This window comes from Castor canadensis, chromosome 8 (genome assembly GCF_047511655.1).
Source record: "Castor canadensis chromosome 8, mCasCan1.hap1v2, whole genome shotgun sequence".
Taxonomy (NCBI): Eukaryota; Metazoa; Chordata; class Mammalia; order Rodentia; family Castoridae; genus Castor; species Castor canadensis.
The window spans coordinates 103,348,661-103,366,548 of NC_133393.1; the positions used below are offsets into that span (position 1 = coordinate 103,348,661).

The 17,888-nt window shown below is 36.3% G+C and overlaps 1 protein-coding gene across 3 annotated transcripts in view; it reads left to right on the forward strand.

Annotated features, from left to right (window-relative positions):
* The window catches only part of Mon2 (MON2 homolog, regulator of endosome-to-Golgi trafficking), a 118,071-nt gene that overhangs the window by 62,066 nt on the left and 38,117 nt on the right, over positions 1 to 17,888 (forward strand). For all 3 annotated transcript variants that reach the window (XM_074083809.1, XM_074083810.1, XM_074083811.1), the window contains 4 exons: positions 346 to 456; positions 3,309 to 3,484; positions 5,934 to 6,096; positions 7,605 to 7,898. In XM_074083809.1, the coding sequence (XP_073939910.1) occupies positions 346 to 456; positions 3,309 to 3,484; positions 5,934 to 6,096; positions 7,605 to 7,898 (744 nt within the window). The remainder of the gene's footprint in view (positions 1 to 345; positions 457 to 3,308; positions 3,485 to 5,933; positions 6,097 to 7,604; positions 7,899 to 17,888) is intronic.

Below are 17,888 nucleotides of genomic sequence, written 5' to 3' on the forward strand. Positions count from 1 at the left end.
AGTCCCTATCATTTAAAAAATGAAAAAGAACCTTTGCTTCTTTTGTGCACTCTGATGACATATTCTTTACTATTATGAAACCCTTTCATTTTTGTGGCTTGTTTTAGTTTCATCTTTTTTCTTTTGTCTTCTCTCTGTTGCTTCCTCTTGCCCTTATTCAGAAGGTAAGCTTATTGACATTTTGTATATAATTTTTCTACCATCCCTTACTGACCATTTGATGTAATTTTTAAATTGTGAAAAAAAAAAACAGAAAATAAGATGACTTAATTTTTTCTCAACTTGATATGTTTCAAAGTTTATACAAATTAATAATTTGATTTCTGTCAACATCTGTGCCTTCAGGTATGCCAGCATCCAAACTCTCGAATGAGAGAATGGGGAGCAGAAGCTTTAACTTCACTTATTAAAGCAGGATTAACATTTAGCCATGAGCCTCCACTTTCACAGAAGCAGGTAAAAACAATGCTTAATATAAAATCCTCCACTTCCAAATGTACTTTTATGTTAAATAATCAACTTGATATTCTTCTAATAGAGGATTTTTAACTTAATACTCTATTTTATATGTAGGCTATGGATCTCTTACTGAAGGTAAGAGATTTTTAGGATGGCCTTCATAAAAAAATGTAAACACTCTCTGAATGACACTGAATTAAGCTAGTAAGTTACCTACAATTGGCCTTCCAATATAGAATTTTTTTCTCTTCCTGAAGTATTAAGATTTCATTTCAGGCTTCTCTTGCTTTGGTTCTTTCCTATCCCCTGCATGGGAAAAAAATAAGTGGCAGAAGAAATAGGCAAAATAAAATATAGTTTTTATTTTTATATAATTGTAAGTTATTTTGTACTTTCAGAGTTTACTTTTGTCATGAATTCTTTGTCCTAACTCTCTACCATTCACATATGTCTTAAACAGTTGTAAAAGAGTCTACCAAAGTTTCGGTTTTTTTCTTTTGTTTTGTTTTTTTAATGGTACCGGGTTTGAACTCAGGGCCTTGCAATTGCTAGGCAGATGTTCTACCACTTGAACTAAGTCCCCAACCATTTTTGTTCTGATTATTTGTTTGTTTTTGGTGGTACTGGGGTTGAATTCAGGGCCTCACTTTTGCTAGACAGGCGTTCTACCACTTGAGCCACTTCAAAAGCCCTTTTTTGTGTTGGATTTTCCTTTTTTTTTTTTGGTGGGACTGGGGTTTGAACTCAGGCCTTTGTACTTGTGTCCTTGTGTAGCAGGCACTCAACTGCTTAAGCCACACCCTCAGCCTGTTTTGGTTGGTTATTTTGGAGATTGGGTCTCTGGAACTATTTCCCTAAACTGGCTTTAAACTGTGATCCTCCTGATCTCTGCCTCCTGAGTAACTAGGATTATAAGCTTGGGCCTCTGGCACCAGACTGCTCTTGTTAATTTTTGAATAGGGTCTCACCTTTTTGTCTGCGCCAGCCTGCATTATGATGATTTTTTTTTTTGTCGCACTGGGACTTGAACTCAGGGCCTCACACTTACTAGGCAAGTGCTATACCACTTAAGTCTCTCCACCAGCCCCTGATCTTCCTATTTAAGCCTCCTGCTTAGCTGGGATCAGAAGCATGTACTACCACACTCAGCTTATTTGTTGAGATAGGGCTTTGCTAACTTTTTGCCTGGCTACCTTTGAACCGAGATCTTTCAATCTCTGCTTCCCAGATAGTTGGGATTAGAGGCGTGGGCCACTGTGCCCAGCGCTGAGGTTTTATTGTTTTAAGAATGAGTAAAGTATGAGGCTTTTTTTTTTTTTTTTATGAGAGTGGGGTTTGAATTCGGCTTCGTTTGCAGGTACTCTACCAGTTGAGCCACATCTCCAGTCATTTTGCTTTGATTCTTTTGGAGATGAGGTCTTGCAAACTATTTGCCCAGCTGACCTCAAACTGTAATCCTCCCAAGTAGCTAGGATTACAGACATGAGCCACCAGAATGAGGTGTTTGAGAACCATTCCCATTGCCTTTGTCATCTTACCATATTGTAATTGTTAATTATACTTTACAAATGTATTCAACACACCATTATTGAGTACACCTCTTAGAACGAAGTTATAAACAAGAAAGAAGAGATCTGTCCTCTTACAGAGATTACATTTTAGTGATTTCATGTTTTTTCCTTTGGAAATTTGAGGGGGTTTTTTCATTTTGTTTTTAAAGAAACTCCTTGTCTGTTTAGTATAAATATTCTCAATGTCTACCTTAATACTTGGTGCAGAATGAAAGCATAATAAGTATTTGTTTAGTAAATGAGCCAAATAAATGAAACTTCGGAGAGAAGAATGATAAAATGAAGCAAGTGCTTTTTTTTAGGTACTGAAAGAAAAAACTAAGTGCTTTTTTTTTTAACTCTCCAACAGATTTTGTGGTTTATGTCATCTTTGTTAATATCTGCCATACTTAATCATTTTAAAAGTATATTATAGCTTTTATTTCATCACACTTCAGAATTTTAAATTTAAATATGTATGATATATATTAATAAAGTGAATGAAAGGTAATTTTAGAAATTCAGAATTGTTTTCGTCTCCTCCAATATAGCTAGAGATATATTTCCTTTAGTGAGATTCATTTCTATATGGGCTTCTATTTAATGTCTTTTAAAGTAACATAACTACACTTTTATCCAGAAATGTAACATCTTGAGGATTGATGTTTTTGTCCTTCTTAATTAAAAGTAGATATGGCCAGGCATGTGGTGCACATCTGTAATCTCAGCACTCAGGAGGCCAAGACAGCAGGATCATGAATTCAAGGCTGGCCTAGGCTGTGCTGCAAGACTCTGTCTCAAACAAACAAACAAACCAAAACTATAGCTAGAATGCAAAATAAACCATTAATGATTACTATTGACATAAACCTCTAATAATTACTATTAGGAAAATCATATTCAATGTTTATTTTAGTAGAAAGCTTTCTGTTTACCATGTTAATCTGAGTGGAGGTGAATTTAAACTTAAAAAGCAACAACTGGGCTGGCAAAGTGGCTCAAGTGATAGAGCACCTGCCTAGCAAGCATGAAGTCCTGAGTTCAAACCCCAGTACACCCCCCAAAAAAAACAAAAACAAAAGCAAAAGCAACAGCAAATTAGGAGCGGTGGTGTGCCCTTGTAGTCCCAGCACTTGTTAGGTTGAGGCTGGAAGACCACATGCACCAAGGAGTTTGAGACCAACATGGAACATAGTGAGACCCACATCTCAAAAAAAAGGGTGTGTGGGGGGGTGTACAACAAATCTTTCCTCTCTTTATAGAGTTCTCTTCCTAATTAGTTTCTTGCCCCTATTCCAGAGACTGCAGTTGCTTTTATTGAACCCATTAAAGGAAATGTCCAATATTAACCATCCAGATATACGACTCAAGCAGTTAGAATGTGTGTTGCAGATTCTGCAGAGTCAGGGAGACAGTCTTGGGCCCGGGTGGCCATTAGTTCTTGGAGTCATGGGAGCAATCAGAAATGATCAAGGGTAAGTATTTGAAATTAATATTTAAAAAGTAATAAATGTAGAAGGAGAATCCATACTAAATCTTGCAGTAGTAGTAATATTTTATATGTGTCCTTCTTGTTCATGTTCAAGACCTATAATAGTTTTTCTTAGCCTTACTCCCAAGTGACACTGGGGTGTTCTAGGTATTACCCTTTTTTTAAAAGGATGGAGAGATTACTACTTATTTGACACTTGTATTAAAATATAAGGTTCTTACTTATAATAAGATAAATAAACCAGTCTAACAAATTTTATAACACATCTGAAGATTGCATTTTATTTTGTTAAGACACAAGAATTTGTTAAAATAGAATTTACATCTTAGAATTCCTCATATAAATCAGGAAGTCAAAAATCACTTTAAAGTGACTTTTCATTCGTTTGTTTATTTATTAAACATTTATTCTGTGTTTAATGTATTCCAAATACTATGTTTGCTAGTTATTCTGAATACACAGATAAATAGTCACTGATCTAAAAGTAGAGTCCAAGTAAGGACATAGTTTGTTATGCCACAAAATAAAGCTCCAGTGGGAAGAGGCAGAGCCAAAATTGTAAAGGACCTTATATGCTTATAAACTGTATTTGGATTTGTCTTGAATACATTTGGGAGACCTTTTAGGATTTTAAGCAGTTACAATGTAATCAGGTATACATTTGACAGGTACCACTGTGACAGCAACATGAGAAGAATGTAGGAAATGAGAAAGTCTGCAAGTGCTCTGTAGAAACAAGAGATGATTTGGGGCTATTAACAGATTGACTCTAGAGGTTAAGGGGGAAATGGCAATCAGGGACGATTCCCAGATTCTGACCTAGGCAGTATCGTGGATGGTGGTACCATTAACTTAATAGGGAAGACAGAAGGAAGAGATTTGGAATGGATGTATGGTCTAACTTGAGCTAAGGTAGAACAGTAATAGAAAGATTTAATAGGCATCAGACATAATTGCCTGAAATTCTACAGCAGCATTCCCACTGTCTTGTTTTGATTTCAATTTTAGGAGTTTTAGGTGATTGACATATTTGAGACTTACGGAAAATTAATTTTTCTTAAATATTTATAGTGATGTTTCCTCATCCTATAAAATTTTGAGATGATTAAAGTAAAAAAAGACCAGCTTAGATCAAGTTGAAGTTGCTTTTCTTTACAATGCATTGTATAAAATAGGATGGTGTCACCAGGATGAAACCAATTAATATGTGTAAAATACTTAGAAAGTATATGGATGTACTAAGCATTCAATAAGTGGTAATTATTGTAATTGTCCTTTTCATTATTATCCACCAGAATTTTTTTCAAAACCAGATACTTCTAATTCTCTTTATTTGAAATTCAAAATTTACTCCTCTCACAGATTAGTAGAATTTCATATTCCTTTGGAGATTTGAAGAAGATATAGGAGAGATACAGAATAGAGGGGGAAGGTAAAAGAAGGAAGTTAAGAAGGTGAATATGGTTGGCGTACTCTCCGTATGAGAATGAATATAGAATTTTTAAACCTGTTGAAACCCCATAAGAAGGGGACTAAGGTGGAAGAAAAATAAAGGAGATGAACCAATTCTGGTTATAATACATATAACATGGAAATGTCATAAGGAAACTCCCTGTGTAGCTATCTTAAACAAAACAAAAATGTCTTTTTTTTTTTTCTTTTACAAAACCGGAGAACAGGAGGGCAGAACAGGTCTTGTCTGGGATGGGGGAGGTTGGTACCAGTGTGAGGAGGGAGGAGGTAGGGAAAGGGCATGGGAGGGTGAATATGGTGCAAATACTGTGTACACATGTATGTAAATGGAAAAATGAGACCTGGTGAAACTATTCCAGGAATGGAGGGCTGGAGAAGAATGGTGGAAGGGAGAAATTTAAGTATGATATATTGCTAGAACTTTTGTAAATGCCACAATGTACCCCCACCCATCACAACAATAAAAAAGAGGATAAAATCAAAATAAGAATTAAATTAAAAATTAAATAAAATTTAAAAAAGAAGAATGAGTTGCTCATTCTCATTTATGAGTAAACCGTGTGTATTACATATGCTAAGCACCATGTAAAACTGGAGATTCTGGGGAGAGTAAAGCAACTGTCATCACTCCCATTTTCATTGTCTTATGCTTGCTTTGGTTAGTTGGTACAAATACAAGCAGAAATAATACAATGCTGACATTTTTCCTTTTTTAAGTCTAATTTTGTTTCTTACTACCTATCAGGTTCTTTATTTCTGTTTAATTTGGTTTAAGCATATCTTTCTTACATTTGTAAGATTGTTGCAGTACTATATTAGGGATTGTTGATCTATATTAAGGAGGATTTTCTTGTTAAAATTCTAAAAATAAAATTTTGCTTGATTCAAATTATTGTAAAGTGTGTATTTTTACACTTTTCTTTTAAATGTATCAGTATGCATTTCTTTTATGTTTTCAGAGAATCCTTGATACGAACGGCATTTCAGTGTCTTCAGTTAGTTGTGACAGATTTTCTACCAACAATGCCTTGCACTTGCCTGCAGATAGTTGTAGATGTTGCAGGTAGCTTTGGACTTCATAATCAAGAACTTAATATTAGTTTGACTTCAATAGGTTTATTGGTAAGTCTCATTGCTTTTCTTAAGATAATATAATTTAGCAATAACTTGTTATGCAGTTGGGAGTGAATGTTAAGCAAATACAGTTTTGGCTATATGGAAACCGTTCAAAGTTCTTAAGGACCAAACATATCTTTCATGAAGGCTTAAATAATACCATTTTAAGAAATAATTCATTAATAGCTGAATATTTGGAATAATTTTGATAGACTGAGCTGAAATTTGACTTTTACAATGTTTGTCATGAGAGGATTTAGTGAACCAGTAGAAGTATATGCAAAGAAAATCATCACCTGACTTTAGTGTGAAGATTAACTGATTTTAAATGTGACATTAGTAACATTTTTATATACTACTTATTAAGTAAATAAAGCTTGAATAAAAGTTTTTATAATTTACATAGTCCTGGAATCTTCAGTAATACTTTATTAAGTATTTCCTTCTTTATGATATTTCCACATATCATAGTGGAAGACCCTAGGCTTTGAAAACAGATATACATGTATTTTATATGTTTAACTCTTGTTAATTGTTGAATTATTGATTTTCCAGGTCTTATTTAATGTTGAATCTAAGTTAGGGTATTGTTAATATTCCATGAAATAAACATGGAAAGAGCTATTCCCAAAATACACATTTATTTAAAGGCAACTATTTAGAATTTCTTAATTATATGTACATGTGTGTACATACATATATGTGTATATATACTTTTTTTTTTTTTGTCAGTACTGGGGTTGGAACTCAGTGCTTGTTAGGCAGGCATTCTACCACTTGTGCCACACCTGCAACCTATATTATAACTCAGAAGTTTTATAGAGTTGAACTTAAATTGCCTTCACAAGCTAAGTAAATTAGTATTTTTCTATTAAAAATGTAATCAAGGAAAAAATTCAAGTAGGTTAGGTATAAAATTGCTCCCAAAGAGTGGCTGGTTAGCTCAGTATTAATTAAATTATTGCTAGATATCACCTTCTGTATTTTACATTCATGTTCACAGTATTGGATCCTCTATACTTTTATAATTGATATAATTATAATTAACTCACATAATTTACTTTGGTTGAGAATGAACACATGAGTATGTTTAAAGAGTAATTTTTTATATGAAATTATAAATTTGTTAAGTTATATTAAGGATGTTAATTGTGTTGTATACTATGTTTTCTACAGTTAATTGTTACATCTAGGTGGTATGTGTATTAATACATTGAAGTCCATTATGTTTTTCTTCGTTTGCTGTATATACTTGAAATTTTTCATAATAAAAAGTTAAAAAATTAGTTACTGCTACAACAAGATTATTCCCCTACATTCTCTTAAAATCAGAGACACTGACAGAGGAAGAATAGATATTTTCGTCAAATCTGTTTTACTAGGAAAAGATTTCTGAAGTAATTTTTTTAAAGTATTACTCTGTAAGGTAAAACAGGCACATGTTAACATATTTACTTATATGTTAAAATTTGTAAGTTTGTAAGTAAAGAATATTTTTCTATTTTTCTTTTTAGTGGAATATTTCAGATTATTTTTTCCAAAGAGGGGAAACTATTGAAAAAGAGTTAAATAAAGAAGAGGCAGCACAGCAAAAGCAGGCAGAAGAGAAAGGAATGGTTTTAAATCGGCCATTCCACCCTGCACCACCATTTGATTGCTTGTGGTTATGTCTCTATGCAAAACTGGGTGAACTGTGCGTGGATCCCCGCCCTGCTGTCAGGAAGAGTGCAGGGCAAACTCTGTTTTCTACCATTGGTGCACATGGAACATTATTACAGCATTCAACCTGGCACACTGTTATTTGGAAGGTATTGTAAAATAGCTTTTAGTTGAGATGTGCTTTTAGAGTATATATTTCAAGTAAAGCTGTTTTAATTTTTAAAATGGAATTTCCATGCATTTGTTCATTTGACAAAACAAAAATGTTAGCTTTGTCATATTTTAAATTATACCTCACATAAAACACAAATTAATTTTTAAAGTTTCATCTCTCTGTTTCTGTCTTCTTCTCTTATTATCTCAGTTTCTGCCCATTCGCTTCCCTCATTATGTCCCTCTAGGAGTTGCTAAACCACAGAAGGTAATCAATCCCTTACAATAGCATGGAAAATGAAGTTTTTTTCCTCTTACAATCTACTTATACATGTAGAATTATATACATGAAAAATTCAAATATAGTCAAGTAAGAATTTTATAAATTTAAGACTGTCAACAACACTGAAATTTACTTTCAGACTCACCAAACAAAAGTAACATCCAGTTGATAAATTATACTTGTTTATTCATTAAATATACAAATTCCTTTTTTCTTTTTCATTCTTTTTTAAAAGCATTATCTAAAATCAACAATTTATTAATTAACGTTTCCTCTTTGCCAAAGAAGTCTCTTTTCTTCTGTGTGTTCCACTTTAATAAAATTCTACTTATAATCCATTCAGCAGGTTTTGTGAATTATTCAGATCAGTAAGTTTGACAATAGGCAGCATAGTAAACTTAACTATATTTAATAATATTTTTAATTTAATAGATCCCAAAATGTCTTCTTGAAAAATTAACATGTTCCCTAATAAAAAAAAACTAAAACCCTTGTTTCCTTCCTAATTTTATTTATAAGATGAAATTTATAAAAATCCTTAATTTTTATTTATTTATTTTTTAACTGGCAAGTATGTGTTTATGTGTGTATAGTAAAAACCCTATTTCTTTGTGTCTTCTATTTCACCTCCATCTCCTGGCTTCTTCTCAGGTTACAAACGTGCTTAAGTTTTCCTTACTATTTTTTAAATTAGTATTTTCTTTGATTTCCTGTTTTCCTTGCAAAAAGACCAGTTTTAATTTTTGTTGCCTAACTCTCAAATGATTTTTTTTCTTTCTCATCTCCCCTGCATTTTCTTATCTTTTGGAATTTGATTTCCAGATTGTTCTACTTCAGGGCCTCTTAAACATCAGCATGTGACAGAGGACCTTAGGTCCTGTACCTGAAGAATCTTTTAAAACAAAGATTGCTGAGCCACTGTTGTTTCTACATCTTCCCCTTCCCAGCCTTCTTGAATTTTTGATTTATGGGTCTGGAATAGAGCTTGAGAGCTTACATTTCTGTCAAGCTCCTAGGTGATGCTGCTGACTAGAGCTTACACTTTGAGACCCACAAAAATTGTTCCTAGGGTATACTGGTCTGATGGCCAAATCCTTTGGCCTATGCCCAGTTCTTATCCTACTCATTTTTGGAAGCCTTTAGCAGTTGATTGTTTTCTCTTTGAAATTTTCTCTTCTCTTGGCTTCTGTTTCACAGCATATGTCTAACTTCTCTGTTTAGTTTTCATTTTATTTTCTTTGTTTTTACTTTCCTTGAAATGTAAGCATTCCCTAAGTTCCAACCAATTCTTGCTTGTTGATTTTGTACTCTTTTTTTTTTCTTTCTATTTTTTTATTTTTTTTATTTTTATTTTTTTTCATTTTTCTTTTATTATGCATATGTGGATACAAGGCTTGGTTCATTTCTCCCCCCTGCCCCCACCCCCTCCCTTACCACCCACTCCGCACCCTCCCGCTCCCCCCCCTCAATACCCAGCAGAAACTATTTTGCCCTTATCTCTAATTTTGTTGTAGAGAGAGTATAAGCAATAATAGGAAGGAACAAGGGGTTTTGCTGGTTGAGATAAGGATAGCTATACAGGGCATTGACTCACATTGATTTCCTGTGCGTGGGTGTTACCTTCTAGGTTAATTCTTTTTGATCTAACCTTTTCTTTAGTACCTGTTCCCCTTTTCCTATTGGCCTCAGTTGCTTTAAGGTATCTGCTTTAGTTTCTCTGCTATAAGGGCAACAAATGCTAGCTAGTTTTTTAGGTGTCTTACTATCCTCACCCCTCCCTTGTGTGCTCTCGCTTTTATCATGTGCTCATAGTCCAATCCCCTTGTTGTGTTTGCCCTTGATCTAATGTCCACATATGAGGGAGAACATACGATTTTTGGTTTTTTGAGCCAGGGTAACCTCACTCAGAATGATGTTCTCCAATTCCATCCATTTACCAGCGAATGATAACATTTTGTTCTTCTTCATGGCTGCATAAAATTCCATTGTGTATAGATACCACATTTTCTTAATCCATTCGTCAGTGCTGGGGCATCTTGGCTGTTTCCATAACTTGGCTATTGTGAATAGTGCCGCAATAAACATGGATGTGCAGGTGCCTCTGGAGTAACAGTCTTTTGGGTATATCCCCAAGAGTGGTATTGCTGGATCAAATGGTAGATTGATGTCCAGCTTTTTAAGTAGCCTCCAAATTTCTTTCCAGAGTGGTTGTACTAGTCTACATTCCCACCAACAGTGTAAGAGGGTTCCTTTTTCCCCGCATCCTCACCAACACCTGTTGGTGGTGGTGTTGCTGATGATGGCTATTCTCACTGGGGTGAGGTGGAATCTTAGTGTGGTTTTAATTTGCATTTCCTTTATTGCTAGAGATGGTGAGCATTTTTTCATGTGTTTTTCTGGCCATTTGAATTTCTTCTTTTGAGAAAGTTCTGTTTAGTTCACATGCCCATTTCTTTATTGGTTCATTAGTTTTGGGGGAATTTAGTTTTTTAAGTTCCCTGTATATTCTGGTTATCAGTCCTTTGTCTGATGTATAATTGGCAAATATTTTCTCCCACTCTGTGGGTGTTCTCTTCAGTTTAGAGACCATTTCTTTTGATGAACAGAAGCTTTTTAGTTTTATGAGGTCCCATTTATCTATGCTATCTCTTAGTTGCTGTGCTGCTGGGGTTTCATTGAGAAAGTTCTTACCTATACCTACTAACTCCAGAGTATTTCCTACTCTTTCTTGTATCAACTTAAGAGTTTGGGGTCTGATATTAAGATCCTTGATCGATTTTGAGTTAATCTTGGTATAGGGTGATATACATGGATCTAGTTTCAGTTTTTTGCAGACTGCTAACCAGTTTTCCCAGCAGTTTTTGTTGAAGAGGCTGCTATTTCTCCATCGTATATTTTTAGCTCCTTTGTCAAAGATAAGTTGCTCATAGTTGTGTGGCTTCATATCTGGATCCTCTATTCTGTTCCACTGGTCTTCATGTCTGTTTTTGTGCCAGTACCATGCTGTTTTTATTGTTATTGCTTTGTAATATAGTTTGAAGTCAGGTATTGTGATACCTCCTGCATAGTTCTTTTGACTGAGTATTGCCTTGGCTATTCGTGGCCTCTTGTGTTTCCATATAAATTTCACAGTAGATTTTTCAATCTCTTTAATGAATGTCATTGGAATTTTGATGGGAATTGCATTAAACATGTAGATTACTTTGGGGAGTATCGACATTTTTACTATGTTGATTCTACCAATCCATGAGCATGGGAGATCTCTCCACTTTCTATAGTCTTCCTCAGTCTCTTTCTTCAGAAGTGTATAGTTTTCCTTGTAGAGGTCTTTCACATCTTTTGTTAGGTTTACACCTAGGTATTTGATTTTGTTTGTGGCTATTGTAAATGGAATTGTTTTAATACACTCTTTTGGCAGTTTTCCATCCCTTTCCATTTCATGGAACAGTTTAAGGAGGGTTGGTATCAGTTCTTCTTTAAAGGTCTGATAGAATTCAGCAGAGAATCCATCAGGTCCTGGACTTTTCTTTTTGGGGAGACTCTTGATTGCTGCTTCAATTTCATTTTGTGTTACAGGTCTATTCAGGTGATTAATTTCCTCTTGGTTCAGTTTTGGATGATCATATGTATCTAGAAATCTGTCCATTTCTTTTAGATTTTCAAATTTATTTGAATATAGGTTCTCAAAGTAGTCTCTGATGATTTCCTGGACTTCCATGGTGTTTGTTGTTATCCCCCCTTTTGCATTCCTAATTCTACTAATTTGGGTTTTTTCTCTCCTCATTTTAGTCTGGTTTGCCAGGGGTCTATCGATCTTGTTTATTTTTTCAAAGAACCAACTTTTTGTTTCATTAATTCTTTGTATGGTTTTTTTGGTTTCTATTTCATTGATTTCAGCTCTTATTTTTATTATTTCTCTCCTTCTATTTGTTTTGGGATTTGCTTGTTCTTGTTTTTCGAGGAGTTTGAGATGTATCATTAGGTCATTGATTTGGGATCTTTCAGTCTTTTTAATATATGCACTCATGGCTATAAACTTTCCTCTCAAGACTGCCTTAGCTGTGTCCCATAGGTTCCGGTAGGTTGTGTTTTCATTTTCATTGACTTCCAGGAACTTTTTAATTTCCTCTTTTATTTCATCTATGACCCTTTGTTCATTAAGTAATGAGTTATTCAGTTTCCAGCTGTTTGCATGTTTTTTGTGTTTACTTTTGTTGTTGAGTTCTAGTTTTATTGCATTGTGATCAGATTTCTGTTTTCTTGTATTTGGTGAGGCTTGCTTTGTGCCCTAGGATATGATCTATTTTGGAGAAGGTTCCATGGGCTGCTGAAAAGAATGTATATTGTGTAGAAGTTGGATGAAATGTTCTGTAGACATCATGTGGGACCATTTGATCTATTGTATATTTTAGATCTAGGATTTCTTTATTGATTTTTTGTTTGGATGACCTATCTATTGATGGTAATGGGGTTTTGAAGTCTCCCACAAGCACTGTGTTGGAGTTAATATATGCTTTTAAGTCTTTCAGGGTATGTTTGATGAAATTGGGTGCGTTGACATTGGGTGCATATAGGTTGATAATTATTATTTCCATTTGGCCTATTTCCCCTTTTATTAGTATGGAATGTCCTTCTTTATCTCATTTGATCAATGAAGGTTTGAAGTCTACTTAGTCAGAAATTAGTATTGCTACTCCTGCCTATTTTGGGGGGCCATTGGCTTGGTAAATCTTCTTCCAGCCTTTCATCCTAAGCCTATGCTTATTTCTGTCGGTGAGATGGGTCTCCTGTAAGCAACAAATTGTTGGATCTTCCTTTTTAATCCATTTCATGAAACGGTGCCTTTTCATGGGGGAATTAAGTCCATTAACATTAAGTGTTAGTACTGATAGGTATGTGGTGATACCTGTCATTTAGTTGTCTTAGTTGTTTGAAGGTTTGATTGTGTGTACCTAAGTTGAGGTTACTCTCTACTTTCTTGTTTTTTCTTTTCCTGCAGTTTGGTGCTGCCTGCCCTTTCATGATTATGTTGGGTTTCACTTTCTGTGTGCAGAATCCCTTGAAGAATCTTTTGTAGTGGTGGCTTTGTGGTCACATATTGTTTTAGTGTCTGCTTATCATGGAAGACTTATTGCTCCATCTATTTTGAATGATAGTTTTTCTGGGTAGAGTCTCCTCGGGTAGAAGTTATTTTCAGTACCCAGAAGATCTCACCCCATGCTCTTCTTGCTTTTAATGTTTCTGTTGGGAAGTCTGCTGTGATTTTTGTGGATTTATCTTTGTATGTGATTTGTTTTTTCTCTCTTACAGCCTTCAATATTCTTTCCCTAGTTTCTGAACTTGTTTTAATGATGATATGTGGTGGGGTAGTTCTATTTTGATGTGGTCTGTTTGGTGTTCTAGAGGCCTCTTGCATCTGTATCGGAATAGATTTTTCTAGATTTGGGAAATTTTCTGTTATTATGTTGTTGAATATATTACGCATTCCCTTTGCTTGCACCTCTTCTCCTTCTTCAATGCCTATGATTCTCAGGTTTGGTCTTTTGATGTAATCAGTGAGTTCTTGCATTTTCTTTTCACAGGTCTTGAGTTGTTTAACTAATAGTTCTTTGGTTTCTCCTTTAATTACCATTTCATCTTTGAGTTCTGAGATTCTGTGTTCTGTTTGTTCTATTCTGCTGGATTGGCCCTCCATTTTGTTTTGCAATTCTGTTTTGTTCTTTTTTCTGAGGTTTTCCATATCCTGAGTTTCTTCCTCTTTAATGTTGTCTATTTTCGTCCTGAGTTCATTTATCTCTTTATTAATCGTGTTCTTTGTTTGACCCTGGCGTTTATACAGTGGTTCTATTATTTCTTTTATTTCTTCTTTTGCTTTTTCAAATTCTCTATTTTTGTTGTCTTGGAATTTCTTGAGTGTCTCCTGTACATTTTGGTTGACCATATCTGGTATCATCTCTATAAAATTCTCATTGAGTACCTGTAGTATTTCTTCTTTTAGGTTGTTCTTGTGGCCTTCATTGGGTTCTTTGGCATAGTTGATCTTCATTTTGCTGGAGTCTGGATCTGAGTATCTGTTTTCTTCATTTCCCTCTGGTTCCTGTACTAATTTTTTGCTGTGGGGAAACTGTTTTCCCTGTTTTTTCTGTCTTCCTGTCATTGCCCTTGGTGTTGTTATTGTCCCTGTACTGTGTGCAATTAAGTATTTTCTAGCTTGTAATAATAACACTGGTGATATTTAAAATGGAAGGGTGAGAGGAGATGGAAAGCAAAGAAGTTAAAGAAAAATAGAAAAACAAACAAGTAGAAGAAAACAAAGAAACAAACAAAAAAGTTTCAAAGATATAAACAGGGAGAGATAGTGTACTAATCAACAGTAAGCTGAACAGGCATTAGAGAGACAGAGAGAGGATTGAAAATAAAAACTAAAAAAAATAAAAATAAAAAATAAATAAATGAAAATAAATAAATAAATAAATAAATAAATAAATAATCTCCAAGTTCAAATGCAATAAAATTTCAGTCTTAATAACTTTTATGTTTGTCCCTCAGCCTCCAATCCTGGAGGTGGTGTCTCAGAAGTAGTTCTGTCATTGTCTCATCAAAGGGGAAAAAAACTAAAACAAAACAAAACAAAAAAACCCACAAAGTGTCCCAAGTTCAAGTGCAATACAGTTTCAGTAAGTTTTTCAGCATGCAGGTGTAGTTCAGTTATCGTCTCATCAAAGGCAGTGAGAGAAAAAAAGAGTCTGGAAACAGTTCTGTGAATGGCTATCTGTGGCTGTGCCTTGCCTGCCCGCTGCTGTCAGCCTGCTGTTGCTGGCAGCGTTATTTATGCAGATCTCAGGGGTGAGCTTAACACTCACCTGGCCCCGCAGGCTTTGTTTACTCAGAGTCCTCCTGTATGTGAGCCTCTGCTACAAGCTGTCCCCTTTCCAAGCACACTGGGGGAGGTGACACTGCACCAGCTTTCTCAGGCTGGCATGTTTATTTACAGCTCACGTGGGAAGTGGGTCTTCCCCCCTCTCATGTGGAGTTTTCCTCCCACCGCCACTTTTACAAGCTTTCCCGCTCCTGGTTGCTGGGTGTGTGCTGCTGCTCCTGCCTTCTCCGTCCAGGTTTGTTTATTTACATTTCCAGGAGGGATTCCCCTCCCCACCTCTTCAGTGCTCAGGGCTCCCCACCCTCTTTGCTGTGTGTCTCTTATGTTGTTATTGCTTATTATTCAGTTTCTCTTTTTTCCCTGGGTGGGGGTCGGTCTTTCCTGGGGGCTATGCTGATCTGGTCCAACGTTGTCTGTGGAGTACCATGTACTGCTTAGCTTACCTTGTGGTCCGCATCTTCCCAAGCCGTCTGGGCATTGCTGTCTTGTAGCGGTGCAGGAGCCCTCCTGGTTTCTCCGTTTAACGTGAAGTGGAGATGCTATGCATGGGCTGGGGGTGTGGAGGAGTCAAAGTTTTGCCTCTTCTCAGTGGTTTTTCTTGTAAGGTGTATCTCCAGCGTCTCTCCAAGAGTTTACTTTAGGACACACACTTTCTGCTTCCTCCCTCTAGCCACCATCTTGGAATTCTCATTTTACCCAACTTTTTAAATAACCATGGCATGTTGAGATTTTGAGACCAGTGACAAAGCTGCCCTTGGACTATTAGATAATGTAAAATCCCATTTATTTACCATGTAATCAAAAGCTTATCTTCAGAGCCAATACCAAGTGAGGAGGTGTTCCTCCTCCTCCTGAAGTGGCTGACAATATGAGGGGGTGGATGGTGCCTTTGGCTGTAGTAGGCAAGTATAGGTGGTGAGGGCAGAGAAGACTGAATGAGGCTGTGACTCTTGCTTCCTTCCCTTTGTGCCTTGCATCATCCAGCCATGTGGATAACATAGATTCCTGTCCACATGCTTTAGTACTCTACATGCTGGTTCAGAGGATCAAGTGAAAGCAGCTTGTGCATCCCAGCAGGGTACAGGGCAGGATGGGCAAAACTGAAGGAGAATGGGAATGTATGACTTTGAAAGTCTGTGGTCTTCAACAGTACATTCTGCCAGGGAGAAGAATCTGGTCTTTGTTTTTAAATTTTTTCCTTTTAAAAAAGAAAAAGGCCTTATCTGAGAAGAGAAGGGAAGGTGGGGGGAAGCATGTATGTGTGTACTTCATACTGATCAGGTAGGACCATAAGGCTTGAATTGAAGGTGGCAGTGTTCTTTTGGTGGCTTTGGAGCCTCCCTGAGTTTCCCCAGATCTTAAATCCAGCTACTATCCACATGACACACCTGAGAGGACACAGTCAGTCCTGTATGAATGAAGTGAGATTAAGTCAGTGCCAATTCCTGAGTAGGTTAGGTTTATTCTTATTCCCTATGCTGCTTTGTTTTGAAAAACATTTACCGAGCACCTCTTCTCTACCACTCACTAGGAAGTGCAGAGTGAAGGAAATGCATGAGTCGCTGAGAGTAGGACTGATGTAGACCTGCACAGACAATGCCTGCAACAGTGGACAAACTGCTGTGGGGAACAGGCAAGGGCTGAGGTGGTGTGGTAGACTTTCTTCACTGGAGGATAATAGTTCTCTAAACATAGTGTTAGGGATGAGTGTTTCAAACACAAGAACACATAAAGGTCATATGTGTTCTAGAGATAACTGAGCATTAGAACAGTGGAAATGAAAAGTGTTCAGGACCACCAACAAGGAGTAAGAGATGTGCTGCAGAGTAAGTGGCTGCTAGATCATTCAAAGCTGGCAAGTCATGTCAGCCTCTAAGAGGCCATAAGGTTTTTTATGAATAGTAGGGAGACAGTGAATAGTCTAAACAGTGAAGAAATACAGGTGTATTTGCACTGCTTTGAGGTACTTTAAAAACATTATGCTGGGCGCCAGTGGCTCATGCCTGTGATACTAGCTACTCAGGGGGCGGAGTTCAGGAGGATCAAGGTTCGAAGCCAGCTAGGGCAAATAGTTCCACAAGACCCTATCTCGAAAAAACCATCACTTAAATGGGCTGGTGGGGTGGCTCAAGACCCTGAGTTCAAATTCCAGTACTGCAAAAATGAATAAATAAATTTTAAAAATCATGTTCATGCAACTTACAATTCTTCAAGCTGTTGTTAAGACAAGTGTGAGGCATGGTTGCTCACACTTGTAAAGTCCCAACACTTGGAAAGCAGAGGCAGGAGAATCATGAATTTGGGGATCACTCAGGTTGCCTTATTCCTGTCATAGACCCCTGATGTTGATGGAGGTCCTTGATGCTGGTATGACACTGAGAAGACGTTATGCTCCTTCCTCAAGTTCCTAGGGTCTGACAATGTGCATCAAACCATCGTGCTCACCTAACAGCAGTTAATGGCATCATTCTGAGGAAAGAAGAGCCCTTTTACCCCTTTCCAAATAAGTATACAGCACATCCTGTTTAATCATGCTACTTTTTGTGGTTGGTTTTATATGGAGTGTTTTGAGACAGAGTCTTGTTGTGTAGCCTATGCTGCCTCGAACTCTCAATATTCCTACCTTTGTCTCTCAAGTGCTGAGATTACAGGTGTGCACCACACCCGGCAATTATGCAGCTTTTGAAAACAGATTTTTTATTATCTGTGTTATCTTGATCACATTTCAAACACCCTGTAGCCCTCCCCAACCTCATAGTGTTCTTTGAAACTTCTCTTGAAGCCACTAGTCTACTCTGCAGATGCACTGATGCCAGTGTAGTC